Source organism: Hylobates moloch, unplaced genomic scaffold (genome assembly GCF_009828535.3).
Source record: "Hylobates moloch isolate HMO894 unplaced genomic scaffold, HMol_V3 SCAFFOLD_3, whole genome shotgun sequence".
In the NCBI taxonomy this organism is placed as follows: domain Eukaryota; kingdom Metazoa; phylum Chordata; class Mammalia; order Primates; family Hylobatidae; genus Hylobates; species Hylobates moloch.
The window spans coordinates 95,673,348-95,694,985 of record NW_026652278.1 but is presented as its reverse complement, the minus strand read 5'-3'; the positions used below and the strand labels follow the sequence as shown (position 1 = coordinate 95,694,985).

Here is a 21,638-nt window from a genome sequence, read left to right as displayed (position 1 = left end):
TGTGACAATGAACGTCTCACATCTCGGCTCTGCTGTGGGGCAGGGGTGAAGGGAGGTGGAAGAAAGAGATGGTCCTTTGGCTTGGTTGTAAGCCCTAGTAGGGCCCGTCTTTCATACGGAAAGGGTTCCTCCTCACCCCCATCAAGGCATGGGGATGAACAGCCAGACAATCTGGGCTTGCCTTTGGGTTTAAGTTTCAGTCACTAAGCAGAGACCACAGAACAAGGACCTCCCTGTCCTCTGCTGTATTCATACACACAAGTATCGCAGAGGCTTTCCAAGGTCAATGCCAGGAATCTGCAGGAGCCTTGGCTGCCTCCCCACGCTGCTGATGAACCAAGGACTGTTTCAACAGGCAGGTTGCTAGCCCGCATCAAGCTTTTCAAGAGGCCTCAATCTGAATTTATGGTCTTAATGACTCCCTTTTTCTTTCTTTCCAACAAAATCTGCAGGCTGGAGGCCATTCTTCCTTTAATGTTATTTTATCATCTCCCCCTTCTTAGTGTGGTGGGTCCCAGAGTGGACCAACCCATACTCCTGGAGAAGGACCTCCCACCATGCAGATTCTTAAAGGTCACTGGAATGTGTCTCTTAAATCCTGTCCTGAGTAGCAACTCTCCTCCCACAGACAGATGTACAGAATCTGCAGTCAAAAACAAAACAAAAAGAAAATGCAAAAATCCCCCAGGCCTGCAACAGCTTCGGCTTAAGAAACACACTCCCACCCCACATCCCGTCTTTTAAGCTTCATCTCCCCTGCACAAATGGGTCTGGTAGAACAATGCTCCCCAATGCTAAAGTAATTGCTTCTAAGAACTTAGGACATGGGAAATGTTTCTCTAAGCTCAAATATGGATAGAGAGACAATTCTGCTGCACTGGTCACTTTGCAAGAGATGCTATCCTGACATTTAATTGTGTATTATTTAATCATTTAAAACAAACAATAATAAAAAACTCAGCCAGAACACGCAAACATGATCTTTGGGGGTCACAAGATGAAATGGTAGGTGAATGTTATCTTCCATCAGCCCCTTTTGCCTCCGAGTTGGGAAAGTAGTTGTTTCAACAGATCAGCTTCGTCCTTTTTCTTCAGAAGCCCCAAACCGAGATGCTGTCAGAATAAGTCATTTTGCTGCTGCAAAAAATGATCAGGGTCTGGTTTCAGAGTCATTTGAGTTTTAAAACGTAAACTTCCATTAACAACGGCCCTTCACCAACAGTAACATGGGGCAGCAAAAGTTATTTAGAATTTCCACATGAATGAAACCCGCAACCTACAACTCTGCTAAGGAAACCAGGATCTCAAAGAACAGATTCATGTTTCAGGGACTTTAAAAGAAGAAATCCAAGCAGTTATGCACGTGGACATAATCCTGAAAACCCAGTCAGGGCTGGGTGCATTGTCAGTGAGGAGTTTTTCTGTAGTTTGCAGAAACATGAGGTTGAAAGTGATAATATAGATATTTGGTTTTCAGTCATTCAGAAATTTTCTTCAAAGAAAGGCAATTTGAGCTAAATTACCATCATTTTCCCTTCTTTTGCAAATCAAGAAGTACTAATCCATTGCATATGTAATCCCTCATATAATTTTTAGTCCAAATGGTCAAAATTACAACTTTTAATTTTATGAGCTCCAAATTATTAAACACCAACAGTAAATTGTGTGCATGAGAAGAACGAAGACAAATACAGAATATAGAAACTTTTTCTTCCAGCCACAAAAAACAACAAAGTTATGTATGTATGAGAAATAGAAACAATAACTGAATAATTAGTGTTAAATTCAAGACCTCTGGGAAAGCTGCTGTTGGTTATAGGCTATTATTTACCTTAGAATATGAAAGTTTAAAGGTCAAATTTTCAAGTTAAACTTTTCAAGTTACCTTCCCCCCAAAAAAGATTTACATGTAGGCTTAAATTTAGAACAGTTAAAGTATAAATGTTGAAAATTTCAACTTCATTCAGAATGGTTTCAGAAAGATATGATACAACAATTTAAGATAACAAAACAGAAGCGCATCACATTTTGGTTTGAGAATCACAGAAGGTACAACAGTTTTTTTTCCTTGGGGATCCTTCTCTTTCTCTTGAGGAATGAGCTAAAATTAAGTTATTTTGATTCAAAGAGGTATTTAGATGGTATCAACAAAATTTCAGAGGAAATCAGAACGGAGTTCATATACATGTATGGGTACGTATGCATACATGTACGTGTATACATGTGCACGTATATAAATGTATATACACATATACCTTCTTACGTTTGCATTTGAAGAGGGAAGTAAGACCCCACAAAGACCTCCAGGCGCCTCAGACCTTATTTGGTACTACCAGGTGACTTCAATGATTCACCAGCTACAACAGTGTCTGAACTCTTCCCCACTCAATTCTTCCTGGGAAGAGGAACTTTTTGTTTCCCCCACTTATTGCTGCTGTGAAAACTGGAGTGCACTCTAACTTTTCATGAGAGCTGAATTCTGGACTGCAGATAAGTGTTTTGAAAAGACTTGGAAAGATTTTTCACGGTGACTTAGATTCTGTTTTGTTACAGTCCAAATACATAAAGTTATTATGAAATAAAATCATACAGTGCAGATGAGAACAGGCCGGGAGAGCCTGGCCAGCCGTTTTAGGGCCAAAGGACAGATCACCCAACGGTTCACATTTTAGAAATTTGAAATGTCTAAAAATAGATAAGGTGGTTTCTCTAAAAGAAAATAAAATGAAAGAGAAGGGGAAAACATAAAAGGGAAAAGGAGGACAGGGTGAAGGAAGGAGGGCAAGAGGTAGCAAGGGAGGGAGGGAGGGAGGAAGGAAGGAAGAAAGGAAGGAAGGAAGGGAGGGAGGGAGGGGAAATGATTTAGGGAATGTTAGCTATCAAGAATACCTTACTTAGAAAGAAGGAAAAAAATGCATAAAAAATGCATAAACTTTGTGCAGGTTAATGCAGTATTAAACACAGTAGAATACATAGGCCTCATAATACTTTTGTAATGGCATATATATAATGTCCCCAAGCACTTTCTAAAAATATGCAGAGACTAATTCAAGATCATTCTAGATAAAAATACGTATTTCTTTAAAGGGGTGGGGTGGCGGGGTGGGAAGAAAAGCATGGTTTCAGGGCAGATCCCCACACACATACAAAGATAAAACTATGTTTTTTGGTAATTCTAGTTGATATGGCAGCAAAAATTGTCATGACAATGTTGGCTGGTTTTGAGAGGGTTATTTTCAAATATAACCTGATAGCTACAATTGTACAAAAATCTTTGTGAAAAGTTTCTTTTATTAACCCTGTGATATGTCTATACTGACATTTTCTAAGATAAAACAAAAGTAGCAGAGTTGTCAATGGGTAAGGGACAGAGCTTTAAAGCAAAAGTGAACCCTCTTTGGGTTCCTCTCACACAAAGGGATACAGAGTCTTAAATAAAATAATACTTCCTTAAAAATCTGCCGCCTAACAATTGTTTACATCATAGAAAAATAGCATTTTCGTAAAAAGAAATATAGTCACTTTGTTAAAATGGTCTATTTTAAACCAGCAATTATTTTTCATATAAAGAATTTCTAAATACCCATACAGAAAATAAAAATAGATAATACTGAGTGCAAAGCAGACAATGGCATGTTTGCAAATGATCAAAATATTTCACTGCCAGATAAATAATACTCTTAGTATATTACAGTACAAGTTTTAATTTTTCAGGAACTTGAAAGATATTGCTTTTATTCTCTGATGGCAAGTTACTTATAAGTAAAGTTACTTGCAGCAGCAGAAGGCCAAATTGATTAGAAATGGATCATACCTATTGATTCACATTTCCCCTAAACTGAAAGTGCTGAAACACCAGGCAACAGCCTGTGTCCCAAACCCCTTCACAAGAGCATGGACTGCAGGCCATGGAGACACAGAGGGGAGCACACCATTCACAGGCCTTTCCAAAGCATTTGCTAGATCTTCCACACTGAAATCTTCGCCCAGAACGAGAGCAACACCAAACTATTTACCAGCTTGGTCAAATCTGTCATGAAGGAGAGTTTCTGTGAAAACTCCTTCTTAATTATAGGCATTAAATCTTCATGCTATAAAAACAGATGGTTTCAACGGACGATCGCTTTATCGCCACAAAGCAGTTCTGAGAGGATGGCAAGTTTCCTAGTGGCAGTGGTAAAGAATGTTATCGGGATGCTAAAAACTCAGCAGCTTCCAGCTTCTACATGGGGAAGTGGGGCTGATAGACTAAATCTATCAGCTACTTGAGAATACTCAATTCGCAACAGAATGCAAGCTCCACCGCCATTTCATCACACCCTCTCCACTCTGCTAGGGTCATAGGAATCTGTAAAAAAAGAAAAGAAAAGAAAATTAGTGGTATATTCAACTGCTCTATTTTCTGTTTAATCCTTAGACCACAAATTTGTCTAGGGAACAAAATCTACAAGTGTATAAAGGTTAATTTTTAGACATTTTAACAATCATGTTTTCACTAAGGAGTAAAAAACTATTTGTCAAAAAGGCTGTTTTCAAGGAATGTGCATAGTCATTACCCAAACACAGATGGAAGATATGAACTGCTGAATACTTCGGTGGCTCCTTCCTGTTCACCATGGAATATACTTCACTTTAAACTCGATGTTTCCAAAGTGGCAGTGATGCGTTCGGCTGATATTAAGGTAGATGTCTTATCTTTCTTTCTTCTTCTTCTTCTTTTTTTTTGGTAAATTACAGCTCAAAAGAAAGCTTGCTTTAGAATATGCATCTTTGTGATCAAACGCTGTCCCCTGAAGGCATGAGGATCCTCGAATCCTGACTGCTTGGCTGACAGAGAGAGGCTTTCTGTCTCTCATCACCACTGACCAGTAGGCAGCCCCAGGGCTGGATGCTCACCTGTCAGCGCGAGGCTTCTAGAGCCTTCTAACACAAGTGTGTACGAGTCTGGGCCCTCACGCACTGATCCATTCTACTGCTGTCAATGGAAAAGTCCCAATCTGTGCCCAGATGACCTGGATTTCTAAAACGGGACACCATACAAAAGAGCAATCATCCTAAACTGCCACTACTGCTGCTGCTGGGCGCTGCCAAGTCCCACAACCTCCAATTCACAGATGTCTGTCTGGAATGCAGACAAACCTAAGGCGTGCACCTCCTGTGGTAAGATTTTCCTGCCATAGCAGCTCAAAGGCTTCTTAATTTTTAAAGAGAAAATGTTTAAGCAATCTGGAAGGAGTACAGCCATTATGGAAACATTATGGAAATTCCTCAAAAAATTAAAAATAGAACTACCATATGATCCAGCAATCCCATGACTGGGTATGTATCCAAAGGAAAGGACATCAGTATGGAAGAGATATCTGCACTACGGCATTATTTACAATAGCCAAGTTCACTGCAGCATTATTTACAATGGCCAAGATAGGAAACTACCTAATCATCAAGGTTTTCATCACTGGATGTACAGATAAAGAAATTGTATAGCCGGGCTCGGTGCCTCATGCCTGTAATCCCAGCACTTTGGGAGCCTGAGGCAGGTGGATCACCTGAGGTTGGGAGTTCCAGACCAGCCTGACCAACATGCAAAAACCCCATCTCTAGTAAAAATACAAAAAATTAGCCAGGCATGGTGGCACATGCCTGTAATCCCAGCTACTCGGGAGGCTGAGGCAAGAGAATCGCTTGAATCCAGGAGGCGGAGGTTGCTGTGAGCCGAGATGGCGCCATTGCACTCCAGCCTGGGCAACAAGAGCGAAACTGCGTCTCAAAAAAAAAAAAAAAAAGAAAAGAAAAAGAAAAGAAAAAAGAAATTGTATATACACACACAATGGGATATCATTCGGCCCTAAAAGATAAGCAAATCCTGCCATTTTACAACAACACGGATGAAACTTAAGTACATTATGGTACGTCAAAAAAGCCAGACACAGAAAGACAAATACTGCATGATCTCACCTATATGTGGAATCATTCAAAAAAAAAAAAAAAAAGTTGAAATGACAGTAATAGAGAGTAGAAGGGTGGTTTCCAGGGGCTGGGGTGAAGGAAAAGGGGAAATACTGGCCAAAGGGTACAAACCCTAAGCTATAAGATGAGTAAGTACTGGAGACCGAGTGCATAGGATGGTGACTTTAGTTACTAATGCCATCATGTACACTTGGAATTTGCTAATAGAGTACATCTCAAACGTTCTCAGCACACACTCAAAAAACTGGTAACTATGAGAGAAGATGACTATGCTAACTGCCTTGACTGGGGTACTCATTTCACAATCTATAGATGAATCAAAACACTGTGTTCTATACCTTAAATATATGCAATTTTTGTCAATCATGCTTCAATAAAGCTGGGAAAAAAAGAAAAAGGAAAAAAAAATCAAGTATCAGCATGGTCAGAAAAGGTGATTCACTTAAAAAAAAAAAAAGGAAATCTGGAAGTATTTGGAAAGTTAGAAAAAATCTTTTGGCTGGGCAAGGTGGCTCATGCCTGTAATCCCAACACTTTGGGAGGCCAAGACAGGTGAATCACCTGAAGTCGAGTTGGAGACCAGCCTGGCCGACATGGCAAAACCCCATCTCTACTAAAAATACAAAAATTAGCCAGGTGTGATGGTACATGCCTGTAGTTCTAGCTACTCCGGAGGCTGAGGCACGAGAATCACTTGAACCTGGAAGGTGGAGGTGGCAGTGAGCTGAGATCGCACCACTGCACTCCAGCTCGGGCAACAGAGTGAGACTTGGTCTCAAAAAAAAAAAAAAAAGAAAAGAAAAGAAAACGAAAAACAATCTTTTCTGAAATCCATCTGGACAACTGTGCATTAAAAAGGCCATAGACATTCCAATTTCTCCAGCAGCAAAACGTCTTACACATCCTCCTGACTCCTTTTCAACCTGGCTGAGACAGATGTATGATACAACAGGTATCATAACTGTGATGACTGAGACAGCGTTCAGAGTACTTTAAGCCCTACATTACTAACCAGATGGGACAGTCTCTGCATTTAGGAAAAGAAGTTTGTGCCTGCTCAAACATCGTCAGCTGCACGCAGGGACAAGCTGGCTAAAAGGAAGGGGAGTTGACATAAGTTCTTTCTGACTGTTGATGCTTAACAACATCCGTGAAACAATATAAGACATTAATAGCTGGGTGCTTCATTTCTGTGCTCAATCAGCCTCAGAGTGTTCACATTCTGAGAGGGTCCTCCTGTGAGCAAAGGTGTCTTTTTCTCCATTGAGAATAAGGTGTGCGGTCACGAAATTATGAGAACGTGTGGAAGTCACACTTCCGGCTAGTGGGAGCATCTGTTATTAAGATGCTTAGTTTCTTCCAGGCTAAGCCTCACATTACATAACACTAGGCACTGAACAAGCCATGCCGTGTCTGTCTGTACCACCTCACCCAACACACACCCTTCAAGACCCTTATCTGTGCTGTGTTGGACCTACCATCAAGTGTCTTTAGATTACAGATGGTCATTTCAGCTCACATCTTTTTAGTGGTTTTTCGTGCCAGGCACACTAGAGACACCTCCACAGAACACACCTGCTGCCCACAGTCCCCTGGGCTCTTTCTTCAGCTCATGGACTGTCCAGGTCCAGTAAAATTATAATGTGGGCTACAAAACATTATTTTTTAGAGACAGGGTCTCACTCTGTCACCCAAACTAGAGTGCAGTGGCACGACCACAGCTCACTGCAGCCTCAAACTCCTGGACTCAAGCGATCCTCCTCCCTCAGCCTCCCAAGTAGTTGGGACTACAGACATGCACTACCAAGCCTAATTTTGTTTTTCAGTTTTTGTAGAGATGGGGGTCTCGCTATGTTGCCCAGGCTGGTTTTGGGCTCAAATGATCCTCCCACCTCTGCCTCCCAAAGTACTGGGATTACAATCATAAGCCACCATGCCCAACCATCATTATTTTAAATTTTCTAGTAGCTATGTTGAAACAAATAAAAATAAACAGGTGAAATTAATTTTAATACTGTATTTCACCAAATATATTCAAAATATCATTTCAATATGTAACCAATATAAAAATTATTGAGACATTTTAGATTTTTTTTTTGTACTAAGTCTTTGGAATCTGGTGTGTATCTTATACTTACAGCACATTTCAATTTGCATGAACCATATTTCAAGTGCCCAGTAGCTGTATGTGATGAACGGCTACAATATTGGACAGCACAGGTCTAGAGGGTAGGGTGGTTACCTGGAGAATTTAGAATCCTGTTTTCTGTGGGCTCCATTTCAGCTGAGGACAACTCACTGAGGACTGCCCTGGTGGGCATTTCACACATTAACGCCCTCAGAGATGTGCTAACATCCAGCCTTCTCATGGCATGATCTGGTATTACGAAGCCTTCCCCGATTTCCCTCATTTCGGGCCTCACAGATATCTCTTCTCATTCTTCCCCTGGACTCGTATTAACAGGGTTTGCAACAGAGGATGATGGAACCAGGAGGTTCTGTGTACGATCAATGCCTGGGATGACACTTCCGAATTGGAGCATCAGTCATCCAGCAAAGATGGGAGCCTGTGACCCGAATTGGTTTTGGGCTGCTGATTTCTTAGCCAGAGTCATGAAAGACCACTAAAGACACGTGAGCTGAAACGACCAATTTTAATCTCTGATATGACAGAGCACAAGGGTGTGTGTGTAGGGTGGGGTGGTGCAGATAGACATGGCATGGCCTTGTGTTACAGTTCCAGAACAGATGCTTGAATTTAAGTGGGCTACAAATTTAGGAGCAATGAAGCAGTTCTAGCATGCTGGGGTCATGGGGGCAGCAGTGCAGTGGGGAAGAGATGAGGATTCTTATGTTTAAAATGATTAAATACATCAAAAGGAAAGCAAAGTCCAAGCACTTCTCGGTGACATAACAACAAGGCTTTACTCTAACTTGTGAAGCAACAGTGAGCGGAAAAGTGGACATATGTCAAAAGTATTACTACCTCCATCATATGACCTCAGTTGCTCTCAAAACGAGTGGTTTTGAATATTGAGGCCTAGTGACCATCACATGAAAGGCCCATAGGGGGCCACCTGAGCAAAACAAATGTGAGAAATCATCCCTAATGGTGCTCTTCCCTCCAATTATGGTCATGCACCACCGAACAACATTTTGGTCAATGACGGGCCACATAGATGACAGTGGTCCCATAAGATAATAATGAAGCTGAAACATTCCTGTCATCTAGTGACGTCATGTCATAGTGTAATCAATTTTTAGACAAATGTGGTGTAGCCTAAGTGTACAGGGTTTATAAAGTCTACAGTAGTGTAGAGGAATTTTCTAGGCCTTCACATTCGGTCACCACTCACTCACTGACTTGCCCAGAGCAACTTCCAGTTCTGCAAATAAGTGCCCTACGAAAGTGGTCCCTTCTTTTTTTTTTAATATTTTATGCCATATTTTTACTGTGCCTTTTCTTTTTTTTTTTTTTTTTTTTTTCGAGATGGAGTTTCATTCTTGTTGCTGAGGCTGGAGTGCAATGGTGCGATCTCAGCTCACTGTAACCTCTGCCTCCCGGGTTTAAGCAATTCTCCTGCCTCAGCCTCCCAAGTAATTGGGATTACAGGTGCCTGCCATTACACTCGGCTAATTTTTGCATTTTTAGTAGAGACAGGTTTTCACCATGTTGGCCACGCCAGTCTTGAACTCATGACCTCAAGTGATCCACCTGCCTCGGCCTCCCAAAGTGCTGGGATTACAGGCATGAGCCACCACGCTTGGCCTGTACCTTTTCTTTAGATATGTTTAGATACACAAATGCTTACCATTGCGTTACAATTGCCTGCAGTATTCCATACAGTAACAGGCTGTACAGGTTTGCAGCCTGGGACCAATAGGCTCTACCACGAAGACTAGGTGTGTAGTAGATTCTACCATCTAGGTTTGGGGAAGTGCACTCTCTATGGTGTTCACACAATGACAAAACTACTAATGATGCATTTCTCAGAGTGCAGCCCCATTAAGCGACGCATGACTGTACTTGAAAATGCCCGAGGAAGCTGTCAACATGAGTGGCTCTCTGCCTGAAGATTTTTGGCCATTTTATTGTATATTAGCAAATGCATCAGATGGAGAGGAGAAAAAAATAATTAAATTTTCTGCTTGTTAGTAGCAGTGGTTAAAAAAAAAACCCAAAAAGTCATGAGGGAGGTGATGTTAATAACTGGCTAAAATGAAAATTTGCATTACCTAGGTGTTTTTAGATACCTACTGGACCTTCTCACACTAAATAGTCAAGTTAAATATTGAGGGAGTGCTTTTCTGTACTGGAAATTTTGTGTTATCAAATACTCCCTGGACTGGGCACCATAACTGAGGCAGAAGGATTGCTTGAGGCCAAGGATTCAAGACCAGCCTGAGCAATGCAGCAAGACCTCATCTCTACAAATAACTAAAAGAATAGCTGAGTGTGATGGTGCATGCCTATAGTCCCAGCTACTTGGGAGGCTGAGGCAGGACAATCGCTTGAGCCTAGGAGTTCAAGGCTACAGCGAGTTACGATCATGCCACTGCACTCCAGCCTGGGCAACAGAGTGAGATTCTGTCTCAAACAAAACAAAACAAAAAACCTCCCTGAAATAGGTGTCCATGAACTGAGACACAGAAGTATTTACCAACTGGTATTGTATTATAACAGGATTTATTTGTCTTATTTTAAACTCCTTACAATTTTCAGGAAGATGTAGGACTGAGAAAATCATCCTGATTTTATAGATGAAGAAAACTTGCTTTAGAAGTCTATGACAAGTTTTAACTAGCCTTAAAGTCTAGTGGGCATATTTTTTGAGGAGGAAGGGGGACTGCAGAGGAATTACACTGAAGGCTACAATAAATCTCGACAGCTCAAAAAATGGGCAGGTAACCCTTTTTCCACCATAATGGCAAAAGCCTTCACATTCTTAGTATTCTCTACCACTGCAAAGGCCCAACTTGTCCAACTAGAGGATCCAACAGGGCCCCGACGAAGGATTATTTCAATCATGTGTTTTGCATAAGGAGCAGAGAAGCAACACTGGCTAACACCCCTAAGAATCCCACTGTATTTGGAGGAAACTTGAGAGTGCCCATGTACATTTTTTTGTTCAATAGAAATCTCTGACTACTTCCAACTGAAACAATGGCTCTTTTCTATCTGCTTCAAAATTCTTGGGTTTCAAAACAGAAAACAGAAAGGGGTGGGAGGAGCGGAACCACCTGTTGGAGACCGGGTAGGAAGAGGGAAGGGCCCAGCTCAGGAGAGGGCATTCCTCTAACTTAACTTGTGGGGGCCAAGTTTTTCTTTTCCCCTTACTGTGAAAAGGCTTGGACTGGACCGGGCTCAGTGGTTCACGCCTGTAATCCCGGCACTTTGGGAGGCCAAGGCGGGCGGATCACCTGAGGTCAGGAGTTCAAGACCAGCTTGGCCAATATGGTGAAACCCCATCTCTACTAAAAATACAAAAATAAACTGGGCCTGGTGACATGCGCCTGTAGTCCCAGCTACTCAGGAGTCTGAGGTAGGAGAATCGCTTGCACCCAGGAGGCGGAGGTTGCAGTGAGCCGAGATCGTGCCACTGTACTCCAGCCTGGGGAACAGAGTGAGACTCTGTCTCAAAAAGAAAAAAATGGAAAGGGGAGGGGAGGGGACGGGAGGAGAGGGAGAAAAGGCTTAGACTAAATGACAGAAGGTCCCTTCCAGTCCATGGCTTATGATGTGGATCTTTTGACATTTATCTCAACTCTTCTTCTGATCACCTGAGCTCAGGAGTTCGAGACCAGCCTGAGTAATAGAGTGGGATCTCGTCTCTACAAAAAAGTTAAAAAATTAGCTGGAAATGGTGGCGCATGCCTGTGGCCCCAGCTACTCGGGAGGCTGAGGTGGGAGGATCACTTGAGCCCAGGAAGCAGCGAAGGTTGCAGTGAGCAGAGATTGCACAACTGCACTCCAGCCAGGTGACAGAGTGAGATGCTATCTCAAAAAAATAAAATATACTACAAGATCTTGAATTTTAAAGATGGCTTCTGGATAATTCTTCGAAAATGAGGAATCTTTTGATAAAACAATTCCCAGGGTCAACTTGATCTTTTCTGAATATGCAGATTTACACTATCCACCAACCTGGTATTTTGTACTGACTAAAAACTCCAAATGCATACCGAGCACCTGCTTGTCTGCCTGATTCCTCACCTGGGCACCAGAAGTCTTGATCCCTGCTCTTCTCCTTTTGTGCTGCCGGATGCTCCTTCTCTTCCCTGGAGATGCTGTCCTTGGAGACAGAGAGTGAGTGGCCCAATCTCCGGGCCCGGTCCCCACCGCCAGGAGACACAAGGCCTCCTGGGAGCCCGGCCTGGCTCCTTGTGGTGGCCTTCAATTCCTCGGCCTCCTCCTGGGAGTCGGCATTCCTGAAGCTCAGGAATCTCATCCGTGACACTGAGCTCACCTCTTTCATTCTCATCAGGCGGTCAGGGTCTGCTCTCCTAGGCGGGGAGGCCAGTTTCTCTTGTAAACTTTCAATCACTTTGGAAGGGCTTCTGAGTCTCTTTTCAGAGCCTGCCACACTTGGGGTTCTTTCTACAAAATGGAACAAAGTGGACCTGAAGGGTGGTTTTGTCTCCACATCCTTTTGTTCGAAGAACTTGGACTCCAAGGGGCTGGGCTCAGGCTTAGGGACAGGGTCTGTGCTGGTGACAACCCCGTCCACATCTGAGTGCTCAAAAGCCTGAGGAGCCCGCCTGGCACTGTCCCTGTCCCCTACAAAGAGAGGGCTCTTGGTCCAGCCGCACTTCCTCCTGCCATAAAAGGCATCAGTGGACACCCTGGGGACATCTGCCGGTGCTGGGCGAGATGGCAACTCTTCCTGGGGGGACTCTGGGGTGCAGGCACTTGCATCGGGCTCAGCAGGCTGGTTCTGTCCCTCTCTCCGGGTGCCTGGCAGGAGGGACTCCACTGCCACCTCAATGCCCAGGATCCTTGCAGCCCTGGCTTGCAAAGACTCACCTGGGGGGATTTCTATTGTGCTCGCTTCACCCAAAGACCCCTCTAACTCACTGGCACCCTGCTCTTGCCCAGGGGTGAGTCCCACAGACCGTAAGTCTGGAGCTGAGAGCCCTCGGTTCTTGTTAGACAGGGACAGTGGGGGCCCTGCGCCCCTCTCTCCACCACTGTCAAACTTCCGAGGGACCGCTTCGCTTGGTTTCACAGAGCTGAAAGCACTGGTGATTTTCTGACTTTCCCGGGGCTCCCTAGGTTCAGCTGGATAGGACGCGGGCAGTGGTTTTGCGTCACTTGATCTTGAAGACATTCTCGTCACAGGAAATGGGCTACCTGCCAGCTCGTCCATTCCATTGCTAACCTCCAGGTGTCTCTTCTCTGCACTCATGCTTCCATCTGCTGAGCAGAAAGGTGCACCGCCACCTTCTTCCACGCGAAAGCGGCCCGGGGATGGAGGCCAGGCATGTGGGTGGCCAGGCTGCAGCTCCTCACTCCAGCTCTCGGGCTTACTGTCACCTCTTCCCGACCTACACACAGGGCTCTCTGGCACCCACATCCTCGGCTGTGGCTCAACCCTCATTTCCGGGCTGTTTCCGCGGAAGCCCACATCCTCCTGTCTGCAGTGAGCACGGTTCTCCTGCTGCGGCTCCGCCTCACTTTCCTCACTGCTGCTGCTGCTGCTGCTGCTGCTGCTACTGCTGCTTTCTTCCTCTTCCTGGAGCTCCTTGTTAAAACTTTCTAACTGACTGATCAAATCCCAGGGACGACGGCTGACCGGTTTCAGGAGAAACTGCCCAAAGAGTTGTTTACTGTTGCACGGGCCTGTGGGCTCCCCCTTCACCACCTCCCGCTTAGGCCCAGGGTGGGCTCCAAGCCCGTGGACATCCACGCAGGGCTGACTTCGGCCTGCTTTTGGCGTCGGTGCCTGATCCACGGACAAGGAAGTCCTTGAGAATGCACTGTTGCTGGATGGGCTGAGGGACCTGTGACCTTTCAGGTTAGGGGCACTTGGCCTCTGTTTGTGATCACCAGAAGGGAATGCTGTGTGCGTCTGAGCTTCGGAGGCGGCAGGGTCTGAACATTTTGGACTCAATGCTGCACGACTCGGCCCTCCCAGCTTTGCACCAGGGAGCAGCTGCGAACTTTGGGGCTCCTCGGAGAAACTGGTTTGCGTTTGCTGATCTCTGTACCGGTGCCCTGGCCAAGAGCCAGAATGCTTGAGTTCTCTGTGCTTTGTAAGGTGGATGAAACTGAGGTCATTTGTTTGTCTGTCTTCTAGTTCCCCTAGATCTTGTTTTTGGAACTCCGTTCTCCCACCCATGCTTCCTGTGAGGGCCTGCAGCTCCAGGTCGGTGGAAGACATGCTCAGCAGACTCTGTTCTTGCAGAGCCGGACTCTTATCAGACCCATTCTTTTGATCAGCACTGGGCTTTAAGTCATTGTTGTCCATATCTCTATCTGGCAGATGTGATTCTGATTTCACTGGGATAGAAACCAAGCAAAATATAGTCTCATTCATTTTTTTCTTTGAACTTTTCTTGGTCCGAGTCCCAGTATGGAACTTTTTGAGCTTGGTTTGAGTTTCGCAGGTGCTCTCGCCCTGTGAATATGGGGAGGAAACTTGTCTTCCAGTGTGCCCGTGCTGGCTGCCTCTCACATCAGGCCACTGTTCCCTCGCCACACAGCGGTCTCTCTGGTCAGGGAGGCCACTGTTTTCCCCATCCCCGGGGGGCTGGCCCCACAGCCACCGGGGGCTGGGATCGGCCAAGACCGGGCCTCTCTCATCCCCCGACGGGGGTATTAAGCTCTCTGGATTCCAAATGGCACCATCAGGCTGCATTCCTCCATGAGCCGGCTCTTGGGCAGTGACAGGACTGGAGTTATGTGATTTATTGTCAAGCTTTATGTCTTCACAGAAACCCTGGGGCTGAGCTAGTTTAAAATGTCGTAACCGTGGATCATCAAAGGGAATGTACTGAACGAAGCTGTCGTAGGCAGTGACGGGTCGGGGGTGTGCAGGGAGCCCCTGAGGCAAGCGGGGGCTCACACCATACTCATTCCCAGTTCCAGGGGAGCCTGAAGGAGGCTGACTGCTGGCCCCAGCCTTCTCGGTCGGAGACTGCTGTTGACTGTGACCGCCACACACATTTATGGGCACCGTGTCTTCCAAGTAGGGGTTTGGGATGTTCTGCGGGGGCGATCTGTATGAGGGTGGAGGCACGTACACTGGAGGTTCCAATCCAGGATCTGACAGGCAGAGCTCATGCCTGGGGACATAGGCGTCCATCTGCTGGCTGTCCTGAGAGTCACTGCTGTCTGCTCCTCCCCTAGACTGCTGGTGCGAGCTGTAAGATGGGGGCTTGAGGGGCCTCCCAAACTTAGGCCGGGGAAATGGGGCTGAACAGCCACTCTTCTCAGAATTCCTCATGGAGTCCAAATTTGGTGCGCAAGTGGGAGGATACGGTGGCATTTTAGGTAAACGTCTTTCATTTAATGGAATGGGAATTTCCGTACAACTCAGGCTCTCGGGGGAAAGAACTCTAGGCAGTGAGCGAGACTTCCCTTTGTTTTGAGAATTCAACACATGTCCTCCTTGAATGAATGGGTACAGGTCTTGAAACAGTCTCTCCCCATCCCCATCAGACATCTGCCTCCCTAATTTCCTTGGCTGGTTCCAGCTTTCCAGGCTGACGTTCTGCCACTTGGCAGGACCTGACATTCTCAATTCTTCTTCCCAAACCGGCTTCTTCATCACATGCTCTGACCTTCCTCCAACTTCCCATGGACCTTCCCTCATGTGGACAGGCAGGCTGTGGGCTTGGGCCATTCCTCTGGCCTCCAGGTTTTCGTGCTCCCTCGGCTTCTGGCTCCTGGCTTCTTGCCGTCCTCTTCTCCGGTAGGCTTGGTCGTTACCAATCGGGGGATGAGAGGACCATGCTGAGGTGGGTTGATTATAAAACCTACAAAACAAAGAGTCACAGACGTTAGGCACAGAAGAAACATGTCTTCATCTGCTTCTGTGACTGGCGTTCGAAGTCAAACTCAGGTCAGCAACTTTGAAAATTTGGTTCCCAGCCACAGTGCTTGCCAGCTTGAAAGAAAACATATCCCATTAATTATGGTTGGAAGACAGCCACGTGTTTTGGCATCAAGGGCCAAGAAGGGGCAGCAGTGGGCAGCCCACAAGAATACAGGGATGTTGGGCGTACTCCAGAGATGTCAAGGTCCTTATAAACATTAAAATGTCTGGTGGAAGGCCAGGCACCGTGGCTCATGCCTGTAATCCCAACACTTTGGGAGGCCAAGGTGGGAGAATCTCTTGAGGCCAGGAGTTTGAGACCAGCCTGTGCAACATAGTAAGACCCCGTCTCTACACAAAATTTAAAAATCAGCCAGGCATGGTAGTGCCCACCTGTCTCAGCAACTCCAGAGGATGAGGTAGAAGAATTGCTTGAGCCCAGGAGTTCGAGGCTGCAGTGAGCTGTGATCGTGCCACTGCACTCCAGCCCGGGCAGCGGTGAGACCCTGCCTCATAAGAAGAAAAAAAGAAAATGCCCAAGGGAACAAGGGTTAACTGTTCAGTAGTATTTCTCAAGGTGTGGTCGTGGACCACTTGCAGCATATTCCCAGCTCAGTCCAGACCTCCTGTGCAATCTCTGGGAGGGAATCTGGGAACCTGCTTTTAAAAACACTGCTTTTAAACAAGGGTTCTGAAACTTTAGTGAGAATCAGAATCACTGAGTCCTGGAATTGCTAAGACACAGATTGCTGGGTCCCATCCCCAGCTTCTCATCTGGCGGGTCTGGAGAGGGGCTCTATAATCTGCAAGTTCCCAGATGATGCTGATGATTCTGGTCCCAGGGCCTTACTTTGAGAACCATCATTGCTGGTGGTTGTTCACCCTGACTGCACATTAGAATCCAGGAAGACTTCAAAAATCCAGATGCCAGGCAGTATCCTAGACACATTACATTACAGTCTTAAGACGTGTGGGTGGTAAACGCAGGGCGAGGCAATCAGGCATCTGAGATTCTCCAAGTGTCCCCGGAGATTCCCAGTGTGCAGCCAAGATTGAGAAAGATGTCTCTAGCAAAGTCCCCTCATCTCTCTGATGGTAAGCATCACTTAGTGGGCTTGTAAAATACACACATTACCAAGTCTCTCCCTCTGAAAGTTCAGACTTGGTAGGTCTAGGTTAGGGCGCAGGCATTTGTATTTATATTTTTATTTATATATTTATTTTTGAGACAGGGTCTCACTCTATCACCCAGGCGAGGTGCAGTGGTGTAATCATGGCTCACTGCAGCCTCAAACTCCTGGGCTCAAGCAATCCTTCCACTTCAGCCTCCCAAGTAGCTGGGACTGACTACAGGCACTCTACCATGCCTTGCTAATTTTAAGATGTTTCTGTAGAGATGGGGTTTTGCTGTGTTTTCCAGTCTGGCCTTGATCTCCTGGCCTCAAGAAATCCTCCCGCCTCAGCCTCCTCATGTGTTGGGATTACAGACATGAAGCACCATGCCTGGCCCATCTGTATTTTTTTTTTTTTCTTTGAGACTGAGTCTCGCTTTCACCCAGGCTGGAGTGCAGTGGCACAATCTCGGCTCACTGCAACCTCCGCCTTCTGGTTGCAAGCAATTCTTGTGCTTGCCTCCCGAGTAGCTGGGATTACAGGCGCCTGACACCACACCTGGCTAATTTTTGTATTTTTAGTAGAGATGAGGTTTCACCATACTGGCCAGGCTGGTCTCCAACTCCTGACCTCAAGTCTTCTGCCCACCTCGGCCTCGCAAAGTGCTGGGATTAGAGGAGTGAGCCACCGCGCCCAGCCCCATCTGTATTTTTAACAAGCACTTCAGAGGATTTGTATCCTCAATTTTGGGAAACACTGCTAGGACTTACATTGAGATTGACTACAGGAAGAGGGGAGCCCTGTTCATGGGGTGAAACTCTCTGCAAGGCAGGAAATGGTAGTATCAAATGCAGGGTGTTGTTCACTACTGGGCCACACATTAGGATTTCCTTGTGAGCCTTTAAAAAATACCAAAGCTCGGGGCCCATCTCCAAATATTTGGATTTAATTGGTCTAATGAGGAGCCAGTATATTTCAAAATCTCCCAAATGACTCTAGCATGCGTGGAGAGTTCAGAATCACAGTTCTAATGCAACCAAAGGAAAGTATCTGAAGAACATAATGTGCAGAAATATTAAGCTACTACCCATGAATGATCAGAGACTAGGGCCATGTAATAGCGAAAAACCATTAACTGGAAGGAAGTTCAGGGGACTCAACAGTTTTGATTAACCATGGGCTGGGCTGACATTGAAAAATGTTTCAAGTCTAGATAGCTGTTTGCTTTTTAAGTTATTACAGTGATGGATTCATTGTTGAAAATGAATGTTGGGAGAATATAAAAAAGTACAAAAAACAAAAATTGCTTATACTCTTTCTACTCAGAGATGGTTACTTTGATACATATCTTCTCACCTGTGTGTGTGTGTGTGTGTGTGTGAGGATGTGAATTTTTGAACAGCCTGAGTATTCTACTAGGTATCTGGTATTATGTGAGTATTTCCTGACACTTGTAGCACAAACAGCAGCAGCTGCTTACACTGTGGTTGCTGTGTGCTAGGTCCAAGCCATGTGCTTTCTGCAAACTAACTCATTTAAGCTTCACCAACATCCTTCTGAGGTAGAAACTACTGTCACTACCATTCTACAGAGGAGGAAACTGAGGCACAGGTGTTAAGTAACTTGCTTAATACTAACATCTATTGGGCACCCATGCTGTACCATGCATGGTGCTAAGCATGCCAAGTGAATTATTTCATTTCAACGTTATAATTACCACTATTTCCCGCTTTTACAGATAAGAAAACTGAGGCACAGGTAGGTTAAATGATTTCCCCAAGTTACACAGCTTGCAAGGATTTGGGAAAGAGCTCTAAGCCAAGAAATGTGAACCTAAAGTGCTCAATTAACCCTGCATTTTACTTCTTCCAGGGTAATGAAAACCCCCTCAGGTGCTTAATGTTCATGGATGAATTGTATTCCCTCACACACACGGGATTTACTTAACCCTTTACCAATGTTGGACATTGATGTGGATTCTATTCTAAAACACTTTGAAAAACACTACTGTTCACAAACACGTGATGTAGGTCTCAGATCATTTAGAGTAAGTCCTTAGAAAAGATCATGGGGTGTTGTGTGATGCATGTTGTCAAACTGACCTTAGATAAACTATCCAATTTATAGTCCCTCCTGTCGTGCAGAGGAGAGCTGGTCTTGCTGAACCTTTTCAGCCCTAGTTATTAAAACTATTTTTCCCCATAACTTCTCACTACTTTAATTTGCATTTCTTTGGTTACTAGTGAGGTCGATTTCTTTTTCCCCATGTGCTTAGGTGTTATTATACATTTGTGGTTTCAAATGATTCCGGCAACACAGTCTGTTTTTCAGCTGGTGGCACAGCAGAGTGAACACAACATGAAACCGGGAGGTGCAAGGCCACCAGTTCTATGCAGCAACGGTGCGTGAAGCCTGGGCAGAGTCCCTGCTGGGCCCTGGGCTGCAGGAGAGCCCTTCCAATCACAGAGGCAGAAGGCTGTGGGCAGGAGCGCTGGTAAAAACTCCTATTTTTATTGCTACTATTCTTATTTTGGAATTACCTCTTTGCCTTAAAAGGTAAGGATAGCCCCTCAAACTCTGTATCCAAGGCCGGGCACAGTGGCTCATGCCTGTAATCCCAGCGCTTTGGAGGCTGAGGTGCGTGGATCACCTGAGGTCAGAAGTATGAGACCAGCCTGGCCAACAGTGAAACCCTGTCTCTAATAAAAATATAAAAATCGGCCGGGTGTGGTGGCGGGCGTCTGTAATCCTAGCTACCCGGGAGGCTGAGGTGGGAGAATCGCTTGAACCCGGGAGGAGGAGGTTGCAGTGAGCTGAGAACGTGCCACTGCACTCCAGCCTGGGCGACAGAGCAAGACTCCATCTCGATAATAATAACAATAATAATAATAATAATGATAATAACAATAATTCTGTATCTACTTCTACCCCCTGATAACTTGTTAGGCAGTCATTTACAGCAAAGCTTAGTTATGGGCTGGAAAACCAGAAAATATCCAAAATCAATCTGAGGTAAGACATTTGCCACTGAGCAGCCTCAGTGCTTCTGTGTTAACGACTTGTATGTGGTATAAGCTGTCTTAACACCGGGCACAGTAGGAGGTCACAATTTCTGTGCTGCTTTTGTTGTCATTGAAATTATGTTTCCAGCATGTGGGTTTTGAACGCTGAGAAGAGGGCTTCCTGGTCAGGTTCTATACAGATTAGTCATTTTGAAAGCCATCGCCACTGGTCCCCCTGCATAGCCCCTTTCCTCTCTCCCTCCTCACTTTAGCTGAGCCAGGCTTGCAGCTCCAGAAGCCAGAGTCCTCCCCTGGGGACTCCTGTGTGACCGCCAATCAGTAGCCTGAGAAACGCTGTAGAACATGAACCACTGAAAAGTCTTCAGCACCTACTGTCTATAGGCTCGCAGACTCTATAGAAAATCCAAGGGCAAGACTTAAAAACTACCATGTAATAAGGCATTACAATTGTTACACCCCACTGTGAAAGGCTAAAAGAAATCATTAGGAAGTATGTGGTTGGTGCTTTGCATCAGAAACAATCTACCCTCTTACCTCTGCTCTTAGGCTGATGGTGAGTAGGCTTTTATGAAGCACCGTTCGCATTCCTGACAGTCCTGTGAACACTTTCCTGGATTGCATGACTTTAGCGAGGAAACCGTACCGTGTGGCTTTGACACGTTTTCTCAATTGATATTCGAGTTTCACAGTGTGCTTAGAGAAGGGGCTAAAATCCTAAGGTGCTACTTGTGCAAGTACACGCCATGAGCAGAATCAGAAGACAGATAAAAAATGACAGAAATAGGACAAGAATACAAACAGCCTGTCACTTCCTACAGAGGGAGCGTGGTTGGTTTTCTTCTCCACCCAAAAATGTTACACTATCACTTTAACTTTGTCAAAACTGCCATATATAACAAACCAAAATAACTAAGAATTGTGGGTTAAACTTCCTTCTGTTTGCACAAGATGCCAAAATTCCAATTTAATAAAAATACAGGTCATCCGGGAAATTTTAAATTATCTACTTTGCAATGCAGTCCACATGACATAGAAAACTATAAACCATTTAATTAGTAAACATCTATTTTGTACCTAGCAAGGGCCGGGCTCTGACAGGTGCAAGCGGACTCCCCATGGGGGTCACTATGGTAGATTTCTCCTTCAGACAAGTTAGCAAGAATGGCTCTTCTAGTAGCTTTGCTATAGGATGCCCATTACCAGCTAAAATGTGTACTGCTGCATATGGTTTCAAAGCCAAAAATATATTTTCTGATATGTTTAAGGAAATGAGATCAAATTTTTCTTTTTAGAAAAATGAAACTAATTATCTTACATTTTAAAAGACATTAACAATGGCACTTTTAAAAAAACATGCTGAACACATTAACACAGGGTGGGAAAAAGATAAGGAAAGCAAAGTGGAATGTGATCGCCCAGACAAATTGTGTCCACGAGTTTAATGGGACAAGCAGGGTCTTTACACAGAATTCCCGGGTAAACGGGACGGAGATGAAAC

The 21,638-nt window shown here is 44.9% G+C and overlaps 1 protein-coding gene across 4 annotated transcripts in view; it reads right to left on the bottom strand.

The window, feature by feature from the left end:
- Positions 1-909: 909 nt before the first annotated feature.
- JCAD (junctional cadherin 5 associated) overlaps positions 910-21,638 on the bottom strand; it is a 44,168-nt gene continuing 23,439 nt past the window's right edge. For 3 of the 4 annotated variants that reach the window (XM_032144356.2, XM_058436580.1, XM_032144361.3), the window contains 2 exons: positions 12,182-15,945; positions 910-4,348 (listed from right to left, as the gene is read on the bottom strand). In XM_032144356.2, the coding sequence (XP_032000247.1) occupies positions 4,314-4,348; positions 12,182-15,945 (3,799 nt within the window). In that variant the 3' untranslated portion in view covers positions 910-4,313. Of the gene's footprint in view, positions 4,349-12,181; positions 15,946-20,674; positions 20,815-21,638 lie in introns of those variants that run through there. The other variant, XM_058436581.1, reaches the window with a different exon arrangement.